General features: G+C 48.2%; 7 protein-coding genes across 7 annotated transcripts; 4 read left to right on the forward strand and 3 right to left on the reverse strand.

Moving 5' to 3' along the window:
* Positions 1-605: 605 nt before the first annotated feature.
* ASPWEDRAFT_110834 (putative potassium transporter) lies at positions 606-3,035 on the forward strand (the record flags this gene model as incomplete). Its single annotated transcript, XM_040828211.1, has 8 exons — positions 606-779; positions 829-1,682; positions 1,738-1,903; positions 1,960-2,128; positions 2,185-2,253; positions 2,308-2,318; positions 2,378-2,412; positions 2,465-3,035. The coding sequence occupies 8 exons, from the start codon at positions 606-608 to the stop codon at positions 3,033-3,035; spliced, it is 2,049 nt and encodes a 682-aa protein (XP_040688487.1).
* Positions 3,036-3,290: 255 nt separating this feature from the next.
* On the reverse strand, positions 3,291-5,933 carry ASPWEDRAFT_39903 (mRNA-binding ribosome synthesis protein NOC2). The gene has a single exon (XM_040835209.1). The coding sequence runs from the start codon at positions 5,841-5,843 to the stop codon at positions 3,471-3,473; it is 2,373 nt and encodes a 790-aa protein (XP_040688488.1). The 5' UTR covers positions 5,844-5,933; the 3' UTR covers positions 3,291-3,470.
* Positions 5,934-7,827: 1,894 nt separating this feature from the next.
* On the forward strand, positions 7,828-11,481 carry ASPWEDRAFT_51074 (uncharacterized protein; the record flags this gene model as incomplete). The annotated part of the gene is made up of 7 exons (XM_040837539.1): positions 7,828-7,917; positions 7,980-8,216; positions 8,277-8,679; positions 9,136-9,396; positions 9,465-10,166; positions 10,787-10,968; positions 11,041-11,481. The coding sequence occupies 7 exons, from the start codon at positions 7,828-7,830 to the stop codon at positions 11,479-11,481; spliced, it is 2,316 nt and encodes a 771-aa protein (XP_040688489.1).
* Positions 11,431-14,046, reverse strand: rok1 (RNA-dependent ATPase ROK1). Its single transcript, XM_040837014.1, has one exon. The coding sequence runs from the start codon at positions 13,808-13,810 to the stop codon at positions 11,600-11,602; it is 2,211 nt and encodes a 736-aa protein (XP_040688490.1). The 5' UTR covers positions 13,811-14,046; the 3' UTR covers positions 11,431-11,599.
* Positions 14,047-14,084: 38 nt separating this feature from the next.
* On the reverse strand, positions 14,085-15,298 carry ASPWEDRAFT_154250 (F1F0 ATP synthase subunit g; the record flags this gene model as incomplete). The annotated part of the gene is made up of 3 exons (XM_040829666.1): positions 14,085-14,711; positions 14,775-14,859; positions 15,049-15,298. The coding sequence occupies 3 exons, from the start codon at positions 15,296-15,298 to the stop codon at positions 14,474-14,476; spliced, it is 573 nt and encodes a 190-aa protein (XP_040688491.1). The 3' UTR covers positions 14,085-14,473.
* Positions 15,299-18,608: 3,310 nt separating this feature from the next.
* On the forward strand, positions 18,609-19,956 carry ASPWEDRAFT_39911 (NAD(P)-dependent alcohol dehydrogenase). The gene is made up of 2 exons (XM_040835210.1): positions 18,609-18,853; positions 18,906-19,956. Exons 1-2 carry the CDS (start codon positions 18,687-18,689, stop codon positions 19,891-19,893), a joined length of 1,155 nt encoding a protein of 384 aa, XP_040688492.1. The 5' UTR covers positions 18,609-18,686; the 3' UTR covers positions 19,894-19,956.
* A 686-nt stretch (positions 19,957-20,642) lies between these two features.
* On the forward strand, positions 20,643-23,588 carry agdC (putative alpha-glucosidase; the record flags this gene model as incomplete). The annotated part of the gene is made up of 7 exons (XM_040828178.1): positions 20,643-20,853; positions 20,898-21,505; positions 21,556-21,799; positions 21,851-21,922; positions 21,973-22,431; positions 22,481-22,589; positions 22,637-23,588. 7 exons carry the CDS (start codon positions 20,643-20,645, stop codon positions 23,586-23,588), a joined length of 2,655 nt encoding a protein of 884 aa, XP_040688493.1.
* Between the last annotated feature and the right edge of the window lie 32 nt (positions 23,589-23,620).

Genomic DNA, 23,620 nt, shown 5'->3' on the forward strand with positions numbered 1-23,620 from the left:
TCGTCAGCTTCATCTTCTCAAATTCTGACCTCATATTTATCTATATTACTATCATCATCTTAAATAATCGGAGTTGTTTGAAATGGAATAACACAAGCCTTTTTCCCGTTCTTGATCGCCTCGAAATTTAATCTCGACTCCACGATTGCCACACCATATTATTCTCAACACACCAAATCTCTCGCTGCATTTACTAGCCAATTCTCAGGCTATACTACTGATTCCCCTCAATTTTTACTCGACGATAAATAATGTACTTTTGGACCAGACTGAAATTTCGAGTTCTATCCAAAAACTGTGGGTAGCGGTGTGCGCCCCCAAAGAAAAGAGAAAAAGAAGAGAAAAAGGTCACAACAGACGCAGTGATCGCAGATATTAAGCAGGGACTCGGATTACTATTCCCAATCAAAAAAAGGAGCTGCAAGGTCTATCTCATCATTTCTAAAAGCGCTTTGGCGCATACCTACCAGCAATGCTCCTCCGTAAGCCTTGATTTCATCATCATGACCCTTATTCCAGTTCCGAGGCTCGAGTCTACTCTTATTGAAACTCTACTAACTATAATTTCAGCCAGAGGATGGCAAAGACCGGTTGGTCACTTTATTATGGCGGTTTGCCCACCATTCAACTTTCTCACGCTTCACTATGCGTATTTCCTTGCGACGCCATTGATCTGTAGCGCCATTTTCTGGGGTGCCGCAGAGCCGTCTCGGAGCATTGCCTATGTCGATGCATTGTTCATGTGTGTCAGTGCTATGACAGGAGCAGGATTGAATACGGTATGTTATTTTCTTATTGAATCGGAATTGGCATACTGATCCTTTCCAGGTCGACCTATCCTCTTTGAATAGCTTCCAGCAGTCGATCCTTTTTGCTCTTCTCATGCTTGGACATGCGATCCTCATTTCGATCGTTGTGCTCTTTGTCAGAAAGCGTGCTTTTCAATTGAAATTCAATGGAATTTCGTATAAGCGTGCACTTGAACTGTCATCCGGCAATATCCCACTCAATGAGCATGCATCTGAATCCAGCTACCAGAAAAAGAGTCTGGCAGATGTTGAAACGGGAGATCTGCGTGGTGGATTGGCCTCAAGTAAAGGGGACAAGCTCACAGTGATGACCAATGTAGCTCCTGCCGAAACAGTCTCTAATCTGGATGTTGACCCTGTTCGATGGGTCGAAGATGATGATCAGATCACCATCGGTGGCACAAAAGCTCGACAGCATCATCACCATCGAGTATTTCCAATGACAGGCGTTGGAGCTCGACATGATTTGAACAACCATCCTCAGGATGTCCCGCCGAACTTACCACTTGCAAAAGATACTGAGCTGTCCGGACTGAAGGGGATGCTCAGAGGAACACAGAAATACTTTGCCTCGAAAGGACTTATTTCTCGCAACTCACAGTTCCACGGGCTCACTCCCGCCGAGCGCGAGAGGCTCGGTGGGGTTGAGTATAGGGCGGTATCGTTTTTAGCAGTTATTGTTTCACTCTACTGGATCATGTTCATTATCATTGGCATGATAGGCATGGGGGGTTGGCTGGAAGCAAATCACCCAGAGATTTCTCGATCAAATGGCCTGTCGCCCTTTTGGACGGGTGCATTCTTTGCAGTATCTGCATTTGTTAACAGCGGCATGTCTCTTCTGGATACAAATATGACTGCATTGCAAAAGAAGTATTTGCTACTCTACATATCTTAGCCACATGGACACTCTGCTGACAATATAAAGTGCATACCCGCTTCTTACCATGGGAATGTTGATTCTGGCCGGAAATACACTCTACCCATGCTTCCTGCGGTTCATCATTTGGACCCTGAGACGCCTTATACCAAACCAACCATCATGGGAAACATGGAAAATCACTCTCGACTTTGTGTTGGACCACCCCAGAAGAGTACGTAGAGGACAGAAGCTTCTCGGCTGTGGTACAATTGTTGATCAATGATCCAGGTGTATACAAATCTCTTCCCTGCGCGTCACACGTGGTACTTACTAGGAACTATTATCATCCTGAACGGCATCGACTGGGCCGGATTTGAGATTCTTGCAATCGGAAATCAGGAAATTGAGAATCTGCCAAGAGGCTATCGTGTTTTGGATGGACTGTTTCAGGGATTAGGTTTGTTTTCATTTCGTTTTCTTTTAGCAGGTTCCTAATGTTCGTTGTCATCGCAGCTGTTCGCTCTGGAGGATTTTACGTCGTTACTATCTCTGACCTTCGTCAGGGGTTGCTCGTTTTATATGGTAAGAATCTAACCAACTCTTTTACCAATTAACGCAATGCTAACGAATATTCAGTGCTTATGATGGTTAGTTGTCTAGCGAAGAGGTTTGATGATGAGTGTGAGTAGCTAACTGTCTACTATAGTATGTTTCAGCATTCCCAGTGCTAGTCACAATAAGGTTTGTATTTCCTAGTTGATAACCCTTACTTTCTGCTAACATTGCTCGATAGAAACACAAACGTCTACGAAGAACGTTCGCTGGGTATCTACGCCCACGATGACCCCCTTGAAGAACCGAATGGCAAATCTCCTCCAAACATCTTCGTCAGTCTCATCAGACAACACCTCCTCGGTCGACACGACGTCTCCACAACAGAGTCCTCGCGCAGCTACTTTGTTCACCAACAGCTGCGCTCTCAGCTTAGCCACGATATTTGGTGGGTTGCCCTTGGGGTCTTGTTCATCTCCATTGCCGAATCGGATCATTTTAAAAATGAACCGGTTTCCTACTCGACCTTCAACATTATATTCGAGGTTGTCTCCGCCTACGGCTGCGTCGGTGTCAGTGTTGGTTATCCCGGCAAGAATTATTCATTCTGTGGGACCTGGCACCCCATCAGCAAATTGATTCTGGCTGCCGTCACCTTGAGAGGACGTCATAGAGGTCTGCCCGTCGCCATCGACCAGGCTGTCATGTTACCGGATGAGTCTCTCGCTTGGGCAGAGGAGGAGGATGCAGACCTTAGACGGGAGAAAGCTCGCTCATTGGGTATGGACAGGATGCCCATGGGAACTGCCTAGTTCTTTCGGATTTGTTGCACAGATTGAAGCATCGATTTGAGTTATGATGTCTGGAGCGTTTATCGTCACATCGCTTATTTACGAACGATGGTAAATATGCCCTGTTTTGAGAGTAAATATGGTGCATCATAATTGTTGGTTTTGGTTTGTTTTATTTGGTTTTGTTTGTTTTCATAGGTTGCGTGTTGTTAGATTGAATCTTGCTTTACAACTACTATATTCAATGCATCTGTTTCCAAGAAAACCCTATTTCAAAAAGCGACGGATTTGATCATCCTGAATTTCAACTTTTGTATTGATATCAAGATCTATGAAAGCATGATTCTTTTAGGCATGTCCGGATAGTTAGTTACAAGACAATTGGATTCGAAACATGAAAAAAACACCAAGAAAGTAATGACCCAGTAGACAAAAGAAACTTAAAAAAAGAGACGTCTATTCTTCTTCCATCTCAAGCTCATCCTCATCCTCCTCCTCATCCTCCTCCTCATCCTCCTCCTCTTCTTCCTCTTCTTCAATTTCATCTTCTTCTTCGTTTTCCTCTTCGTCGGAAGAAGAATCGTCGTCACTTCCTGCGTCCTTCATCACTTGGTCTTTGTCGGCCTTCTTCTCGTCGGCTCTCCGTCTCTCCTCTTCGCGTCTGCTCTCTTCGAGGATAGCGGCTCTCTCTTCTCTCAGCTTGCGCTGGGACTTGACGAATGCACCGAGAGGGGTGGACTCCCAGTCGACGTCCTTGAGGAAGGTTTCGACCTCGGCGCGGTTACGCGGTGTGTAGGAGACGGTCAACCGACGCTCCTCGATCCAGCGGGCGTTGGCCTCGATCTTCTGCACCAGTAGCAAGAGCATCTGGTTAATCTTGGTGTTCTTGTTTCCGCCGTTGCGCGAGCCGACCTGCTTCAACCAGCGTTTGAGGCTGACGACGACGGGGACGGAGAGTTCAGGGAAGGCGATGTGTTTGGACCACAAGACGAAGAACTCGGAGAGGAGCTCGGCGACTTGCTCGCCTACGCCGTCTTGGTAGACGCGGGAGCGGAGGTAGGATTTGGGAGCTCGGATGGCGGTCGAGAAGTCGAGTTGTTTGAGGGTGCTGGACTTGGGGGGTTTGCGCATCTCCGCGGAGCTGAGGACTTCCAGGAGGGAGGAGGCCAGGGGGATGTAGGTTCCCGTTGAGCGGGAGAGACGGAGGAGGGCACGGGTGAGCTGGAAGCGGAGGGGGAAGTACTGCGCTGTGGGGATGAGGCGCATGGCACCGATGGTGATCTGGACGACGGGGTAGATGAGGGGGCGCAGAGCGGATTCCTTGCCGGCTTGGGCTTCGGCGAGGCCGTCGCAGTGTTGCGAGAGGACACGCGACCAGAAGTCGAGCGAGTGGGTGTACTGCCAGTTGTAAATCGTCTTGTACGACTCCTTGGAGGTGTTGGTGATGCTGCTGCGAAGGTGCATGGCCAGTTGACGGATGAAGCTGAAGCCCGTTGTGTAAGAGATGTTCTGGTCAAGGCCCCAGAGCTCTGCGGCCGAGTTCTTCATCAGGTTGACACCTGCGAGGGTGTGGACGGTGGTGTTGCGACTGCCCTTGACAACTCCTTCGTAGGTGGCCTTGAGAACTGACTCCTTGATTCCGGAGTCTCCCAGAACCATAAGGCGTCGCAGAAGGAGGAATGCTGTGATTCGTGTTGCCTCACCGGTGGAAACATCAGCCCAAATGGCAACGACTGTCTTAACGAGAACCTTCAGCAACTTTCGGAACTGGAGGAGATAAGGAAGCATAGGCTCAATAGACGAAAGGGTCAACTTCAGCGTTTGGGCATCGGTCAGGTTGGTGAGCAATTGGTGGACAGACGATGTGTGAGACTTGATGAGCGAGGTAAGAGTCTTGAACTTCTTCGAGTCCAGAGACACCTTGACTTTGCCGCCAGCGGTCTCCTTGACGGGGAGGTGGTGTGCCAGAACCTTGGGAACTGTGCCGAGAGCTGTGACGAGCACCTGGTGGTATACATTGGGGTCTGAGATCGAGTACTTTTGGTCCTGGCTGTCGGCCTCGTCGATGTACGCTGCGCAACGGAAAGCGAGAACGGCTTGTCGCATGGCGCGGACCGAGTTCTGTTCCTCCATCAACTTCTGCCACTTCTTCACCATCGGAATGGTGAGCGTGTTGTCGACCATCTCCACCTCATCGTCTTCTTTCGCTGTCTTGCCCTTCTTCTTTTTCTTAGCCGGACCCTCTTCTTCGGCCTCACTCAGATCGTCAACCTCAGCGAGATCTCCATGGTCCTCGAAGTCGAGCAATTCGGAATCATTCTCCTTAAGATACTTGTAGAACTCCGGATCCTTCTCCTTCAATGCTTCCAGTTGACCCTTGTGTGTCTCGAAGTCGTCGGAACCGCTAGCGGAGGCAGCATCGTCATCGTCGCTCTTGGGGGCACCATCTTCCTCTGCACTCGAGGCTTCTGAACCATCATCGCCCTCTGCCTGTGCCTCTGCAGTCCTCTTGCGCTTTCCGGTCTTAGGGGTAACGTCCTTCTTCTGTGCTTTCTTGTTCTGGTCTGCGTCGCCTTCGGTAATGTCAAAACCGCCAGCAAAGAAGTCGTCAACGTTCATCTGAGAAAAGGCATCTTGCTTCTTGACCTGCTCGGGGTCTTCCGGATTGGCCTCATCAATTTCTGCGCGCTGTCTGGCATTGTCCGCCTTTCGCTTGTCTTTTTGCTGATATCGCTGCTTGACTTTCGCGTGGGCCTTGCGCCGTTCGAGGGTATCCTTGAGATGCTTCTTCTCGAACTTCTTGGTCGACTTTTTCATACCTCCAGCCATGATGACAAAATTCTGATCCCCGATTTCGCGGGATCCTCGAATTCTGCAGTATGGAAGAATTAATTGAGCGGGGGAGTTTTTTGGCTTCTCTGGAAGTTGAGAAAAATTTGGAGAGAATTTCGGGGCAAAAAAAATTGGCGGATTTCCTAATACGGTGACCGCCTTTCTATCCAGATGGAGTGAAGATAAGTTCACGTGATGGATAAGCTGCGGCTGTGCGAAGTATTAGTAAGCCATTCTGCGACATATATCTACTTTGGGAATAGCGTCGTATCTATAGTAGAAAGCAGGTCCAAATGGCGTCATTCATATTAGATGATACAGAACTCGAAAAGTGAGCTGTAAAACAAATTTACAATCCCTGTAATTGAGTAGAAATGTTCACGTAGAGTCGCAAATATCTAAAAGGCCCTTTTTAAGGATTTTGAGAATGTCCTCATCGAGAGTTCCATCGACCAATTCACAGGCGATGTCATCTAGAAAGAGATCCTCCACATCAATTCCTGTGGTTCTTTGGATAGAGCTTCTGTTATTTATCAAAGGTCATTATCATGGTTCTATGTGTGAAAATTGAATCATCCGCCGCGATTTTCAAGTTCTGAATCACCCATGACCTTCTCGTCCATCTAGTAGGATCTTTGGCCGAGAAGGCGGATGACGGATTGTTCTCCGAAAGTGCCCGTTCAACTATTTCGAGATAAACCTTTCGAAGGCCTTGGAGCTCTTCAGGCGAGTCTTCGCCCTCATTATCCTCGGGAGCACCCTCTGGATTGTAAGCGCAGAGCGCAAGATCCAATTCTCTTGTTAAGAATGAGGGCTACCAAAGATTTCCCAAGCATTCAGGAACAGATCCACAAATTTTCAGTCGATAATACCGGTGATCTGTCCGTCTTGTGTGACGAAGATGTTTTGGATGCCGGATTGAGGGTGGCTCAAAACAAATTTCTGTTGATTGAAACCTTCCAACTCCTGTAACCATTCGAGGTAATGCCGGGGTAATATGTATAACCCCCTACTATACGCATCTAGGGGAGATTCACGACAGTTCAACAGTGAGAAGAGATAGGACGTGGCGTCACTGAAAGGACCAAAGTTACACATAACTTCAAAATGTTTAGCAGCTAAAGAAGCCTCAGTGTCTATTTCCCGCATAGGAGCTATCTCGGACACATTGTCTTGAGAATCAAATCGAAGAGAGCCGGCTTATTGGAAGGTAAACCTTCCCAGTTGCATCATTGCCTTTGCTATATCTTCAAACACTCTCAGCCAGCGAGTGTCTAACAAATCTGGAGGAATCGACTGGTCGAACCAAACATCGAAAAGCGGGATCCCATCCACGAAATCCATCAGGATAAAAGGATATTCTAGGCTATTATCCAGACCAGCATGAAACGCATGCACTTGTGGAATTGGAATTATGGTTTCACGCTTCAAAAGCGGCATAGTGAGTGCATCCGAAAGCAAGGCTGAAAAACTTCAATGCTATTGCTCGTAAATCCTTGGTATAGTGATAAATAGCATATTATGACGATGCTTTAGAATGTACCACAGCAATGCATTGAAATGTGTCTTCCAAAGTCTCTAGGCCTTTGAGATAGTCACACGGTGCAAACTAATTTCCAGATCTGTGAAGTTGTCGAGGCTCAAACCATTCTGACCCTGAGTCGAAATGCTGCCTGAGTGAAAAAAAGGCAACGGAATGAACCCCCTATTCCATGCATGTCAAGGGCTAGTAGTTCTCAGTTGCACAACACATTCCTCCTCCTAGACAGTCGTAATGTCCAGATATTTGTATGCGAGGCTGAAAGCCTAAAGCGGTAGTCAGTGTCCATGGTGGTGTTGTTGTTAAGATAGATGATCTCTGGCGATGACGATTTGGTGCATCTCGGTATTCTGCCGTGGGGAACCGCCTTTCCCCCGCCCCCAGCAGTAAATCAACGACAATAAGGGCATAGAAGAACATGAATTAACAAAGAACAACATCATGTATAGTCAACGTCCTCTGGCCTATGCGCCCACCCCCTACAGCTATACACCGAACCCGGCCTTGTCAGCATCCATCAATCTTGATGAGGTATTCACTGCTTGTGTGATGGGGTAGGAAAAGCAGCAGCTGGCTAACTGCGGCCGCGCCAGGAAGTCAAACTAGCCTCGAGCTCAGCAGATCGTGATCTCTACGAGTCGCTGGCGGAAATATACAGCATCATCGTCACACTAGACGGGTTGGAGAAGGCATACATTAAAGATGTGGTCACCGAAGCAGAATACACCGAGACATGCACTCGGTTGTTGAAGCAATACAAGTCCAGTCTGGGGGATGAGGCTGTCGCAAGGGATTTTGCCGATCTCGACACCTTTAAACGGACATGGGGGGTAGGTCTACTTGGTTATTTACTATATTCTCATCTTCAATTGCTGATGTTTTCTTGTTAGTTGGAATGCCCCCGTGCCACCGAACGCCTTCGCATCGGACTCCCCGCAACAGTCGAACAGGCATCCCACACCGCCCCCGGAGCCAGCATGGGAGCAGCAGCAACGGGCCCTGCTGGTGGAGCAGCAGGTACTCTGATATTGACGGCGACGGAGAACTTCATCACATTCCTAGATGCGTTGAAACTGAATATGGTGTCGAAGGATGCCCTGCACCCGCTGCTCTCTGAGGTGATCCAGTCCGTGAACAAGGTGACGGACGGGGACTTTGAGAACCGGGGCAAGATAATCCAGTGGCTGATCGCCTTGAATCAGATGCGGGCGACAGAGGAACTCAGCGAAGAACAGGCCAGGGAATTGGCGTTTGATATTGAACAGGCATACCAGGGCTTCAAGGCAACGTTGGGTTGAGCATGCATAGTCACGGAGTTTTAGGCCTGGCGTTGGGTTCTGTATAATCAGATTAATGAGCATCCATACTACGATATCCAATGTTTCCAATGTTCTAAATTTTTCATCTCCATAAATTGTCCAAAGTCAAAAGTCAATGTTGATGCCGGCATGGAAGCGGATCCCGATCCGCGGAACTGCGCAGCCGACCTTTCCTTTTTGGGCGATTGCGACTTTTTTTGTGCCTGAATTGAATATAGCACCGGTTTGCATGATTCGCCACAGGCAGACTTTTCCACGATAAAACCCATTGCATATTGTCTTATTCTTATTCTCACCTCTACTACAGCACGCTGCACAGCACACTAATTCATCATGATCGGCGCCGATAGCCAAGGGCCCCTCCATGGTATGACTCCCCTCACTTGATTAACCCGATATGCGCGATAGTGAACTGATAAGCGTTTACAAGTCCTCGACCTCCCTCAGCTCTATACCAAACCGTCTGGAACCGAGCTTGTGAAAGCCCTAGACCTGCTGGCGATTAAACCAAGGAATTTCAGTACTGATCCCGACGAAGAGGACAATGGCCCAGCTGTCCAGGAGAACGGCGTGCCCCGCTACCTAACTTCTATTATCGCAAGTACACTTTCATGGCTAGGTACCGATGAACTGCGTGAGACAGTTTGGGATGCCGCGGCAGCTCGACTCAGTGAGCGGTCTGGTAGGGCCGGTATGCGAATACTCTTTGTCTGTGCCCTCCACCGTGCCTGGAAACTGACATTAAACCCTTTGCCCCAGCCATGCCAGCCATGTCCCGTATGTTCCAAGTGCCCACACCAAGCGGCGAAGACCTCACAATTACTTTGCACGAGCCATCCATCACCGCCGACAACCTTGGTATGAAAACCTGGGTATCCTCCTACCTCCTCTCCCGTCGCCTTCATAGTCTTGTCGAATCCACCCCGCGGCTAGTCCCCTCCGAAGCAACCTCCCCCAAGACCGAGAAGACACTGCGAGCGTTGGAGCTGGGTTCAGGAACCGGACTCGTAGGACTCGCCTTCGCAGCCCTCCGCGGAAAATCGGCTACGACCCATCTCACAGACCTGCCTGATATTGTTCCGAATCTCGCTCGTAATGCGGCTCTGAATGTGGAATTGCTCAACAGCACCAACGCCAGCATCACAACGGGGGTTTTGGACTGGTCTGTCACGTCGGAGCAGCTGCCACCCGCAGAAGAGCAGTATGATATTATCCTCGCTGCCGATCCTCTATACTCGCCCAAGCACCCGAAGTGGTTGGTTGACACAGTGGCCCGCTGGCTGAGCCGTGGCCTGGGTGCACGGGTTGTGTTCGAGATGCCGCTGCGCGATGCATACTTGCCACAGGTGCGGGAATTTCGAGAGCGAATGGTGCAGGCTGGTCTTGCGGTGGTAGAGGAGGGCGAGGAGATTGGATACGATGACTGGGAGTCGGCAGATGGAGAAGCGCTGGCGGTCAAATGTTGGTGGTCGATTTGGGGTTGGAGCGAAAAGCTCTAATTCAAATATCGCCCCAATTTCAACGATTTCACGAAAATAAACGATACACGAGGGTAGAAAGGACTAGACAGGATTTAGACCGTTTCACTAGATGGTTTCATTTTAGCAATTCATAGAGCTTCGAGCCTCTTTCAACGACTTGGGTCGCAGTTAGCTGTCAATAAACTGTATGTAGACACTTCCAATTTTTTTATCGCGTAAGTCTAGAAAAGACTACCGTTTAAATAGCAACTATCAAGAGGAAGGAATAGTGTAAATTAACTTGCTCAAGAATCATGTCGAAGACTTGGTCATGACTAGCGGTTGCTGGTAGTATCTTCATCATCACGTGCAAGTGGCTGCCTCTATGACGACATCAACAATATGACCAGGAACAAGCATCTGATGAAAACAAATCCCATCGCATGAATATCACTACATATCATTTATCCTTCGTTGTATATATTAACAATTATATAACCTTTTAATTTAACATTCATTTCGAGATACCCCGATCTACAACATCCTACCTCCTACCTACCTTACTACAATACCATCCACATACTACCCTCATACAAATCAACATGGTCATCGGTCTCCTAGCATTAACCGCAATTCCCACCGTGACCGGCGTGTCAATGGGAGTCAGCGAGCAGCGCAAATCGAACGATCGCAAGAACGACGCACGGCGCATGGCCAAGTTCCACATTGATGTTGGGAGCGCGGGGGAAACAGCAGAGGACGATGAAGTACAAGGGAAGCGGATGGTGGTGAGGAATGACAAGGTCGGTGCTGCTATTCTCAAACTGTGAAGGATAATAGTGATGTTGATGTTAATGATATATATGATGGTATAGGTTTATCTGGATGATCCTCTTCCCTCGAACCGCAGTATCCCCTCGCATACGTCCAAGGCGTTTTATATTGAATACCCCGAGTTGGAGGAGACGAAGCATCTCAAACGAGGTCTTGGGTTGGTGACTACGACGTGTGATAATCCGCCGATGGTGAATTGGATATATGTTGATAAAGAGACATACGAGTTGAAATACGGGAACCGGTCGCAGAGTATTTCGCATGTGGTCGGGCCTTGGAATTGGACGGAGGATGAGACGACGGTGACGCTGGAAGAGAAGAGTGCGTTTGTGGCTGTTCAGGAAGAGGATGGGGCGTGGGCGGTTTATTTTGATCGGGATGGGGATGATTTGGAGGGTGTTTTGGAGGAGCAGGGGAAGTTGGATAATGCGTTTGCGCCGGTGTTTTTACGGAGGAGTTTGGCCGAGGAGAATAATTCGTGAATTTTATTATCCAAAATAAGAGTATGCTGGTTGGGAATCATAGGTTTTCTTTTGTACAGTGTTCTGTATAACTTTTGACATGAAATTCATGACGCTTGGACGCTTGTAGACGATTCGTCTATTCTTCAACACCACCCCAACTCTCATCATCACTGCCAGCATCTGCGGCAGGTTTAGGGTTGGCTTTCCGGTTGCGACTGGCAGCAATGGCGCCCTTCTTCTTGTTCTCTGCCCGTCTCTCAAAGCCACTCTTGGTACTGATCCGCATCTTCCGGTTTTCTTTATCATCCTTGGCACCCTTGAGGTTTGTCTGTCTGGCTTTGACGCCATGTTTCTTCAATTCTTGCTTGTTCTTCTTGCTGAGATCAGGCAGGGCATCGAGCAACCACTTCTGAATGGACTTCTCGCCCTCTGTTCCTCGTAGCTTTTCACTAACGTCGATGATGTTGGCGATGCTCTTCACGTAGGGAATATCCTCCTTGGTGTAGTAAGTCACTGCAATGCCACCTTCACGGCCTGCTCGGCCGGTTCTTCCAACACGGTGGACGTAGACGGCTGCAGAGTTGGGAATATCGTAGTTAACCACTCCGTTGATACCACGGAAATCGACACCACGTGCTAAAAGATCGGTTGTGACCAGGATCCAAATCTCGCCTTTGCGGAAGTTCTTCATGATCTCAGATCGTTGGCCGTCGGATAGTTCCGAGTGGAGAACAGCGATTCGAGATGAACCCCCAGCTTCGGCTGGGATGTCATATCGCAATTCGGAATGCAGCGCAACCGCTCTTGGAATGGTCTGGGTGAAGATCAGGAAGGGAGGACGGAGGCGAACATCTGATGCTGATGCTGCAGCGGGGTGAAGAAGTTGTCTCAGACCCAGCAACTTTCCTTGTTCAGTTGCGGCGTACACGAGTTTATGGTTGATGTTAGGGATGGCGGAATCTTTCAATCCGACAACAAGACGGAGCAACGGATGCGACTCGGTTTGGCCGATGGATTCTTGTCGTTCTTTAATGGTCGACTTGGTGATATCTTCAATATTCGAGCCCATGGTAGCGGACCAGAGACCAACCCGGAGCTCTGGGTGTGTGCATGAACGCCAGATATCAAGTGTCTGCTCGCGAAACAGAGGATCCAAAAGAACATCTGCTTCATCCAGAACCAGGTTTCGCACCAAAGGCAAGGTAGCCATGGGTTTTGTGCGGTTCTCAGAAAGTGCGTTGACAAGCTGCAACGGTGTCGTTACGAGGATGTCGCTCTTGGTGGCGGGTGCCTTCGATTTGCTCTTCTTCTCTGTGGGCTTCTCATCATCTTCTGACTCTGAAGACTCTGCGCTGTCTTTATCCGACTCATTCGCATCTTCGTCATCATCCTTGTCCTCGCGATCCACCACTTGCATTCCCTTCTTCATCAACGTAATCTTCACACCAGTTCCTTGAACCAGCTTCCTTCCTTCATTGACGATCTGGCTAGCAAGTTCCTTAGTCGGCGCAACAACAACGGAGAAAATACCACGCTCTTCTTCTTGTTCATGATGATGCCGAACAATCTTGTTGATAACCGGAATCAAAAACGACAAAGTTTTTCCGCTTCCTGTCGGCGCAACAACCAAAAGATCAGGTTCAGTCTTAGACTTCTCCGACCCGGAAGGCTCTCCCAGCAATAAAGGAAGAGTACCCAGTTGAACTTCAGTTGGAACACTAAATCCTTGCTCGGCGATATTCTCAGCAAGCCGTCTAGAAATCTTGTATTTCGACCGTAACTCCTTGAAAGAAAGAAGAGGCTCCGGAAACAATCGACGGGCCTTTTTCTGCTCTTTCTTACTGAGAGCTGGCGTTTCTTCGGTCTTCTTGCTCTTCTTCTTCTTTTTCTTAGGCTCTTCAACCTGCACAGGCTGGATGGACTCGAAATCACGCAGATCCGTCACCTTGATCTTATGCGCATTGAGAACCGTCCGACGCTGGACATCATCCATCGCGTCATCGTCCTCTTCCCCTTCCCCTTCAGACCCATCTTCTCGCTCAGCCTGCGCCTCCTGCTCCTTCTTCACAGCGGAACTCCGCGCAGAGGATCCTCCTGTCCCGAAAAAGTCAAGATCAGGAACATTATCATCATCATCCGCATCGAGCTCCCGGGCCGCATGGCCCCTCTTTCTCTTTTTTCCATGTTTGGATTCTTCAATAACCTTGTCAGCTTCCGCGGTACGAAAGAGCTTCGGATTCGCCGCCTTGCCCGTGGATGGCAGACGAGATGTTGAAGAGGCCGGGCCACCACCGCCGGCGCCGGTCTTCAGCTTGGTCGACCTGGTAAGAAGCTTGAAAGCATCCATCGCGAGTTTATATTAAACTTGACCCATGCAATTTCTAAGTTTAAAATGTGGTGTCCGGAATTAGGACATTTGCGTTGGGTTTTCGCGTTGGTTGGTGAGGCTTTCGAGCATCAGAAGAAAAAAAAAAAGTTCATGTCCGCTTTAGAATTTCTCTCCGCACGGGCCAATCAGAGGCGAGAACGCCAGTCGCCATATTAGTTGGACAACAATGAATTTCTTGCTTGGAGGCGGAATTAAAAAGATGTTTTTTATTTAGAAGAGATGGATTTCTTATGCTGCTTATCGGAAATAGTCTCATTGACTGGATATTATGGTGTCTGAGCTTGGCCGATGCCGGAGTTAAGACATGAAAACAATGCGAATAGATTACTTCAACATTCAGTCTAATTCTACTAAATCAATGGTATAGAATGCAGTCTTCAATCGTATCAGAACTTTTGATAGAAAAAGACAAAAAAAGAAGCCCACATATCAACCTCATGCAACTGCGGAATCGCCACAGGCACAAGGACATTCCATACCCTCAATACCCATTAAAGCCATGCCCTGTCAAGACTTAACCAGACAACAGTTTATATTCCATCGTCTATCATACAATAGTACAGCACGCAAGGAAAAAGGAAATTGTTAAAAGACAGGTTAGGCGTGATTGTTTGTAGTTATTTAGTGGTGGTGCTCTGGTTCCCCCCTGTAGCCGACAATGTTCATTCTACCGATCATTTCGCCGACGGTGAAGAATCCAATAACCTCGGCAGTAGCGACACCGGCAAGAGCGATCTCCTTCTTGCTGGCGTTGCGGATGCAGGACAGGATGTTTGAGGGAGAGACGTTCTTAAGGGCGGCAGGGTTGCGGGTGGCGTTGATGAGAGGCTGGAAGTAAGACTGGAAGGTGGCCATGTTACTGTTGTGTGTTAGTGGTCGTTTCTCGGATTGTTTGGAACTCCGAGATCGAAGGAGTGCTTACGGGGGAGACATGTTCTGGCCACGGAAAACCAATCTGGCGACCTCAATGCCGACCTTGGAGTAGTAGACAGTAGGGGGTATCATAGCTAAATCGATATCATGCATGATTAGCCACGGACTAGCGGAGATGCAGTTGATGATTGAGGGTTGTAGCCATCAAGGAGGCCAGGAGGAAAGACGACCGTGTTCGATCACAATTCCCATCTCCGTTCATCCATATCAAGGCCAACAAAAAAAGTAATCCCAATCAATCGAGGGGAAAGGGGTCTTCTTACAATCAACGAAGGAAATGACCTTTCCGGTCCTTCCACCAACCTTTCTCAACGCAGCGGCGGCATTGTTGAGAGCAGGGCCAGCGGTGGAAGCGGCGCGAGAGAGACCCTCAGAGGCCTTGGAGGCAGCAGAAGAAGCAGTCTCACCAGCCTTGGAGGCAGTCTCGGAGGTGGAAGAGGCGTGTCTGACCGCGGTCCTCCGGGTCAGGAACTGCGATTGCCGCAGCACGGCACGGGACGCCGTGACGGGCATCTTGAAAACCACTGGGAGGGAGAAGAAGGTAAAGATAGAAAATGACCGTGGGGAGTCACTGGTGAGGGACAGAAGAGTCCAATGGCGGGTTTGTCAGGAGCCTGGCACTAAGTCGTCGCGCAATTGCAAGACCAGAATCTGAGATTTGACGTCGGGAAGTTCAGGGAAAAGGCCTCCACTAACCGTGCACGTGACTGTGCCTGAGCCTCAAGGCACCGAACTGTTTATTGATCAACGTTCTTCAATATTATTTCAATTGATGTGTTTCTTTGTCATTTTTTATTTATTCACATTGACTAACATCTCCAGATTCAGTCTGCGATGGTAACACCATAAAACACACCTGTCCTCGACACGGCAGCATTGTTATTCTCCTAATCAACCAGCTAAGACTCTCGAAAGGAAGACGGCCTCTACGCCAATTCCAATCAATTTGAATATTTCAATCATTTGCTGTGATGGTAGTATCTGTCAAACAATATCTGACCTTAGTCGAAATATATACCACTGAGGGCAGGGGAAAAGTCCTAGAGAATAATAAAGTATTCAGGAAAGATATCAACATGAAAACGCCTCGCCCTAGCAGCAAAGTGCTCTTTAATCCATAATAACATGGGCCTTTGTTTCTCTTCCCGCTCTCTAACCTCTTAATCCACCGCTATAATCCTCTGCTGAAGGGCAGAATCACACATCCCATCAATTTCCACCATCTTTCCATCTTCCCAATAATGCAGAACATTGACAGTCGACTTCTTGTGATTCTATATCATGAGCTCTGCTGCTGAGCCGTCCATTCATTCTAGTCTGAGAGATATCTAGCGAGAAGCGAGTCTTCCAAATTCATCTGGGTTAGAGTAACTGGTAAGGTTTTAACATTCGGCATCTCAATCTCATATGACGATGGTGTATAGAGTACTTACTGAGTAATTCTTCATTACTATAGTGAAAGTTCATGTTGGTCTTCTCTAAATCTGTTGGCTGCTGTCCCTACATGCTGTAAACTACTAGATGTGAAGATATCCGCCATGGCATTCATACTCTATGGGCAAGCTACAGACAAAATAACTAAGGGAAGTAAAACTCATTATTTAATTGTTCTATATCTATTTCCGTTCTTCTTACCAGAAGAATCTCTATCAAACTTGTATATCCCATGGTTCTATTTCCATACAAAAACTACAGACCGTCTTCACCTTGAGATGCACATATCTCCACATTGGCATCTGGGCTTCTCCACATTCATCCCTCCATCATATGGCTTCATCATTCATATTTAAATAAGTTATATATTATCAAAATAATAGAATACCTTGTTTATCACAGTCGTATTAGAGTTTCAAGTGGGTCTAGACGCTACTGGTACAATCTAATCTTGTATTGTAATACATTACATACAAGTCCAGAAAGACATTGTTCAAGGCACAATCTAGACGAAGGACTGTCAATGGCTTTGAATATAACAAGGAACACTCTTCTCTGACTAATGAATTTGTCGAGGATGAAAAAGTTCAAGCTGTGTTGATAAAGTGGTCGGTATATATAGCATACTTTTGAAACAGAGGGAGATGGCGTACTACCTTAGTTGTTTGTTGTGATGATTTATATTATGTAGGTTTGCAGGTTGGACGGTTGGACGGTTGGACGGTATGTTTCGTATCCTTTAGAATGTAGGTATAGATCTATGCTGACCTTAAATAGTCATAGTCAACGTCTGGAACAGTACTGGTGGATTGTTTCGGGATATGGTTGAGCATGGTGATGAGATGGAAGAGTTGAAGTGGATTATTGAATGTAACTAATGATTGGCATTTCAAATTGACTGGAATTTATGTGTTATATCAGGCATTTCTCTATATCAATGATGCTATATTATGTGATTATGGCAATGGTGTTGTGGTTCAGACTCGTATAGTAATGGCCGGGGTATATCAATGGCTACTCTTTAGATTGTTCATCTTTATATAAGAACATTAATCTCCTCGAATTTCCTCCTGAGCATGCAATTTATTCCAATAAAGAAAGAAATGCCATAAGTAACTAAATCTATACAGAACTATTTACAGAACTCATCAGATCCATCCTCAAGGTCCCCTGGGCCTTTGCCAGAGCCAACCACATCCAATGAAGAAGACAAGATAAGCTTTTCCAGAAAGACCTAGAGCGCATTAAAGACGATCTTGCAGTAGAAGTGCGGCGAGAATATTCTAGATATACTGGCCATTGCCCAATCATGGTGAGTTGATATCACCGGGTAAATGCACATCAGACAAGAATGTTTGCTGCGATGAGCTTGACTCATATTAGCATTGTAGATCAACTTTTGTATTCTGGTATTCTTATATACTCTGCTTATGGGGGTGCTAGGTAGATGTGTGTGCAGTGTCTTTTTTGAGAATATAAATACCATACTAGCCGATATACATGCAGTCACAAATGTTTAAGAACAAGATGTTGATTTCTCAACACAAATATATCTAGATACCAAGATAAAGACATCCTTATCAAATGTAGCACTCATCCTCGAATAGCGAACATAACAGCGTGGATATCGATATTGAACATTGAAACCAGCACTTCTCCACCTCATCCACCGGAGAATTTCCCCTCTCGGCCACGGCAATCCAGCCTCACCCAATACAAACCAATGAATCAGCTGAACTGGCATATGGAGTAAGGTTGTAAAGTAGCAAATGGGGCTGATGGGCGTTTTTAATCAGAAAAGATCTGGAATTTCATCTGGATGAATGGTGTCTCGGAGCGACTGGGAAAATAGCCTCGATTGATTTAACCGAGATGGTTTGGCGACAATTAAACCCCTTGACTGGTGCGAATTCTATCTTGTGGCTGCTGATGTTTAATATATTGATTGCTATTTGTGTGTTTATCTGTCATTTCGAGGTTAAGCCTTCTAGACTTTTGTAGAATTTGTACATTCACATTCAACTGTTGTGGTGATGCTACACAGCTTCTACTTTATACTTGGTGTATCTATACAGATAGATAGCTACAAACATAGCCATCTCATTCTACAGCACAACAACGTCTGCTATTATCTATTCACTATTCTATATTCCCTTTTTGCCGCGATAAATATGGATATTAACACAATATTAACAGCTCCATTAACAGTGTTGATATCTCCAGAGTGGCAACCCCGCGGCGGGGCACCGGATAAAATGCAGCCTCCACTTAACACGGGGTGCCGCAGGAGATGACGATTTGGAGTTGTGTTGATAGCTTTTCATTTGATGCGTTGATGCAGCCTGTATCATATTTTTTTCAGTACATAAAGCTGTTGATCTTCCCACTTCCCCTCTTTCATCGCAGATACCCCTCTACCTCCTCTCCTCTACTCCCTCTCTCTACCTCTACTCTATCTACATCAATCATGGCCTCCGCGACTACTATTGAAAAAGCCAACATTGGTGTGTTCACGAACCCCAACCACGACTTGTGGATCGCAGAATCAAAACCCTCGGTCGAGGAAATCAAGTCGGGCCAGAGTCTCAAGCCCGGTGAAGTCACGGTCGAGGTTCGCAGCACTGGTATTTGCGGGTATGCATCCATTCCCTGAATATTGACTGGAATAATCACTAACGTTGTTCAGATCCGATGTTCACTTCTGGCATGCCGGCTGTATCGGTCCCATGATCGTCACTGGCGACCATGTTCTCGGCCACGAATCTGCAGGTCAGGTCATCGCTGTTGCATCCGATGTTACCCATCTCAAGCCGGGCGACCGTGTTGCCGTCGAGCCCAACATCATCTGCAATGCCTGCGAGCCGTGTCTGACCGGTCGGTACAACGGTTGCGAGAATGTTCTCTTCCTGTCCACACCCCCCGTCGATGGCCTGCTCCGACGCTACGTCAACCACCCCGCTACCTGGTGCCACAAGATTGGAGACATGAGCTGGGAGGATGGTGCTATGTTGGAGCCTCTGAGTGTGTCTCTGGCTGCTATCGAGCGCAGCGGTCTTCGTCTGGGAGACCCGTGCTTGATCACCGGTGCCGGCCCAATTGGTCTGATTACCCTACTCAGTGCCCGTGCTGCGGGAGCAACACCCATCGTCATCACCGATATCGACGAGAGCCGTCTGAAATTCGCCAAGTCGCTCGCCCCTGAAGTGCGCACCTACAAGGTCGAGATTGGTCTGTCGGCTGAGGAGTCCGCCAACGGCATCATCAACGCCCTGAACGATGGCCAGGGCTCGGGTCCCGAAGCTCTGCGCCCGCGTCTGGCACTCGAGTGCACCGGTGTGGAAAGCAGTGTCGCATCCGCCATTTGGAGTGTCAAGTTCGGCGGAAAGGTCTTTGTGATTGGCGTCGGCAAGAATGAGATGAAGATTCCCTTTATGCGTTTGAGTACGCAGGAAATCGACCTGCAGTACCAGTACCGCTACTCCAACACCTGGCCGCGAGCCATTCGGCTGGTGAAGAACGGCGTGATCGACCTGAAGAAGCTTGTCACTCACCGGTATAAGCTCGAGGATGCCCTCAAGGCATTTGAGACGGCGTCGAACCCCAAGACGGGGGCGATTAAGGTGCAGATTATGAGCTCGGAGGAGGATGTCAATGCTGCTGGTCAGACGAATTAATTGTGATGCATTTGTGATGACTTTTCCATGTAACGTTTATGATGATGTCCTAGATGCAGATTAGAGGTAGAATATATTTTCAAGCCATTTCTTATTCAATTACAGTAAATCAACTTGTGTCTGTATTCTGTAAGGGACATTTCTCACAGCGGGGAAACGCACGCATTCTTGGCGTTGCGTGAATTCCTCAACCTCAACACCAACACGCCAACACAACTCCATCAGAAATCACAATGGAAGAGCAAATTGCCCTCGATAGCTTCACTAATCGGCAGGTAGCTAACCCGAGTCAGGATGATCGACAGTCCGGAATGCAAGTCGGACTGTCGGACGACTCCGACACTGCCGAGTATCCTCCCCCGATATTTGCCCGAGAGGATCCTCTAAACGAGCCAAAGAACCTCATCGCCAGCCATGGAGACCCCGCAATCTGACCTCATGGACCCTGCCATCTCCATCTTCTCTCCGCATCTAGGGTTGTATTCCCCGTTGCCAGCCCCGAGCTGCCCAATGCCCGTGCCATGCGAAAATTCCGGCCCAGATCTAAATTTCCGACGCTATACCTGCAGCAGCAACAGAGACATTGATTGTGGTTGATGCTGACTGGTGTACGACCTTGCGCTACTGAAATTTCAACAATTTATTGGTTTCCTGATTCCGGTTTCGGTCCTGGCTGAGGATATATAAAGGACTGGGTCTTCCCGTGTTGTAGGGTGTTCAGATCCAGTTGATTTCATCGCGAATTCACCATGTTGGGGTCCCTTCTGCTTCTGGCCCCCCTTGCGGGTGCGGCTGTCATCGGATCCAGGGAGAATAGCCAGCATTGTCCTGGATACAAGGCGTCTAATGTGCAAGAAGGGTCTAATTCCTTGACGGCAGATTTGACTCTTGCGGGAAACCCTTGCAATACTTATGGCACAGATCTGAAGAATTTGAAGCTTCTCGTGGAGTACCAGACTGGTAAGTTTGACCACACTGGTTGAAGAATGAAGCTTATAAAATAGATGAACGTCTCCATGTTATGATTTACGACGCCAATGAGGAGGTCTACCAAGTTCCCGAGTCCGTCGTCCCTCGCCCCGATGGCAAGGGAGGCGCTCGTGATGGGTCTACTCTTAAATTTGGATATGCCGAAGAACCGTTCTCTTTCAATGTCACCAGAGGCAACGAAGTGCTGTTCGACACGGCTGGATCAAACCTCATTTTCCAGTCGCAGTACTTGAACCTCCGCACATCTCTTCCCAAAGACCCGTATCTCTATGGTCTTGGAGAGCACTCTGATTCTCTCCGTCTGCCGACAACAAACTACACACGCACCTTGTGGAACCGTGATGCCCCCGGTATTCCCGAAAACACAAACCTTTACGGTAGCCACCCAGTGTACTACGACCACCGTGGCAAGGCAGGCACCCATGGTGTCTTCTTGGTCAACTCCAATGGTATGGACATCAAGATCAACCAGACACAGGATGGAAAGCAGTATCTCGAGTACAACACTCTTGGTGGTGTTTTTGACTTTTACTTCTTCACTGGAGAGACTCCTAAGGATGCTAGCATTCAGTACTCCGAGGTTGTTGGTCTTCCGGCCATGCAGAGTTACTGGACTTTTGGTGTATGTTCTCAAACTTCTCCAGTAGTTCGCACGAAGCTAACATGGAATAGTTCCATAATTGCAGATACGGCTACCGGGATGTTTACGAGTTGGCCGAGGTGGTCCAAAACTACAGCCAGGCCAACATTCCACTCGAAACCATGTGGACTGACATTGACTACATGGATAAACGACGAGTGTTTACCCTCGACCCGGATAGGTTTCCTCTTGAGAAGATGCGTGAATTGGTGGGGTATCTCCACGATCACGACCAGCATTACATCGTGATGGTTGACCCGGCTGTGAGCATTAGTGGTAAGTAATGTGAGCTTTCCTTTACATGAGGGAAATACTGACATTACTTAGACAACCATGGTTACAACAAGGGTGTTGAGAAGGACGTTTTTCTGAAAACTGAGAACGGATCTATTTACAAGGGTATGAAAAATCTTAGCCAACAAGATTAAGTATCTTACTCATTCAAACAGGTGTTGTCTGGCCCGGTGTCACTGCTTTCCCCGACTGGTTTCACCCTGACGTCTCGGAGTACTGGAATGGCGAGTTTGACTACTTCTTCAACGCCGACACTGGCGTCGACATTGACGGTCTGTGGATTGATATGAATGAAGCCGCCAACTTCTGCCCATACCCATGCAAGGATCCCGAGGGATACGTGAGAGATAACGACCTGCCTCCCTCGCCTCCACCTGTGCGGGGAAGTAACCCGCGTCCACTGCCCGGGTTCCCATCTGATTTCCAGCCTTCCTCGAAGCGCTCCGTGAAGAGAGGACCTGGATCTAAGACTGGATTGCCTGGTCGCAACTTCATTACCCCGCCATACAAGATCGCCAATGCTGCGGGAGAGCTCAGCTTGAAAACGATCAACACTGACCTCGTCCATGCTGGTGGTTATGTCGATTATGATACACACAACCTCTACGGCACAAGTGAGTACAATCATACAGTTGAAGCAGAATAATCCTAACAAAAATCTAGTGATGGGTGCGGTTTCGCGCGGTGCCATGCAGCAGCGTCGTCCTAATGTGAGACCCTTGGTCATCACTCGCAGCACATTTGCTGGAGCTGGAGCGCACGTTGGACACTGGTAAGTCTATTCAATGGAACTTATTTGGGCATATCTAACAGGCATAGGCTCGGTGACAACCTCAGCCAGTGGGATAAATACCGAATCACTGTTCCACAGTCGGTTGCCTTTGCCTCCATGTTCCAAGTACCCATGGTCGGATCGGATGTCTGTGGATTTACTGGCAACACAACCGAAGAGCTCTGCGCTCGATGGGCTTCCCTTGGAGCGTTCTACACTTTCTACCGCAATCACAATGATATCGGCTACAATTCACAAGAATTCTACGTGTGGCCCACCGTCGCAGAATCTGCTCGCAAGGCCATCGACATCCGTTACCGACTCCTTGACTACATCTACACGGCCTTCCACAGACAGACTCAGACCGGCGAGCCTTTCCTGCAGCCCTTCTTCTACCTCTACCCCGAGGACAAGAACACCTTTTCGAACGACCACCAATTCTTCTACGGTGATGCCATCCTCGTCAGCCCAGTTACCGAGAAGGGTTCGACCTCTGTGGATGCATACTTCCCCGACGACATCTTCTACGACTGGTACACGAGACTTCCCGTGCGTGGCAAGGGAGCCAACTCAACCCTCGACAACATCGACATCACTCACATCCCCGTCCACATCCGCGGAGGCAACATCATCCCCGCACGGTCATCAAGCGCGATGACAACCACCGAACTGCGCAAGAAGAGCTTCGAGCTCATCATCGCCCCTGGCCTCAATGGAACAGCCTCAGGCAGCCTCTACCTGGATGATGGAGACTCCCTGGAACAGGCCTCAACCCTCGAGGCGCAGTTCAAATACAGCGACGGTGTTCTCCACATCGACGGCCACTTCGACTACGATGCTGATGCGGTGGTTGAAACGGTGACTCTGCTTGGACAAGAGTCAGACCCTCACTCTGGATCGCGGTCTGGAAAGGCCGATTATGAATATGACGCGAGTAGTAAGAAGGTGACTGTGAAGACGCAGATCAAGCTTACTGGGTCTTCGACATTGGATATTTAGTTTAACTTTTGAACATAAGACACAGATAAGAC

This window comes from Aspergillus wentii, assembly GCF_001890725.1.
Source record: "Aspergillus wentii DTO 134E9 unplaced genomic scaffold ASPWEscaffold_4, whole genome shotgun sequence".
Taxonomy (NCBI): Eukaryota; Fungi; Ascomycota; class Eurotiomycetes; order Eurotiales; family Aspergillaceae; genus Aspergillus; species Aspergillus wentii.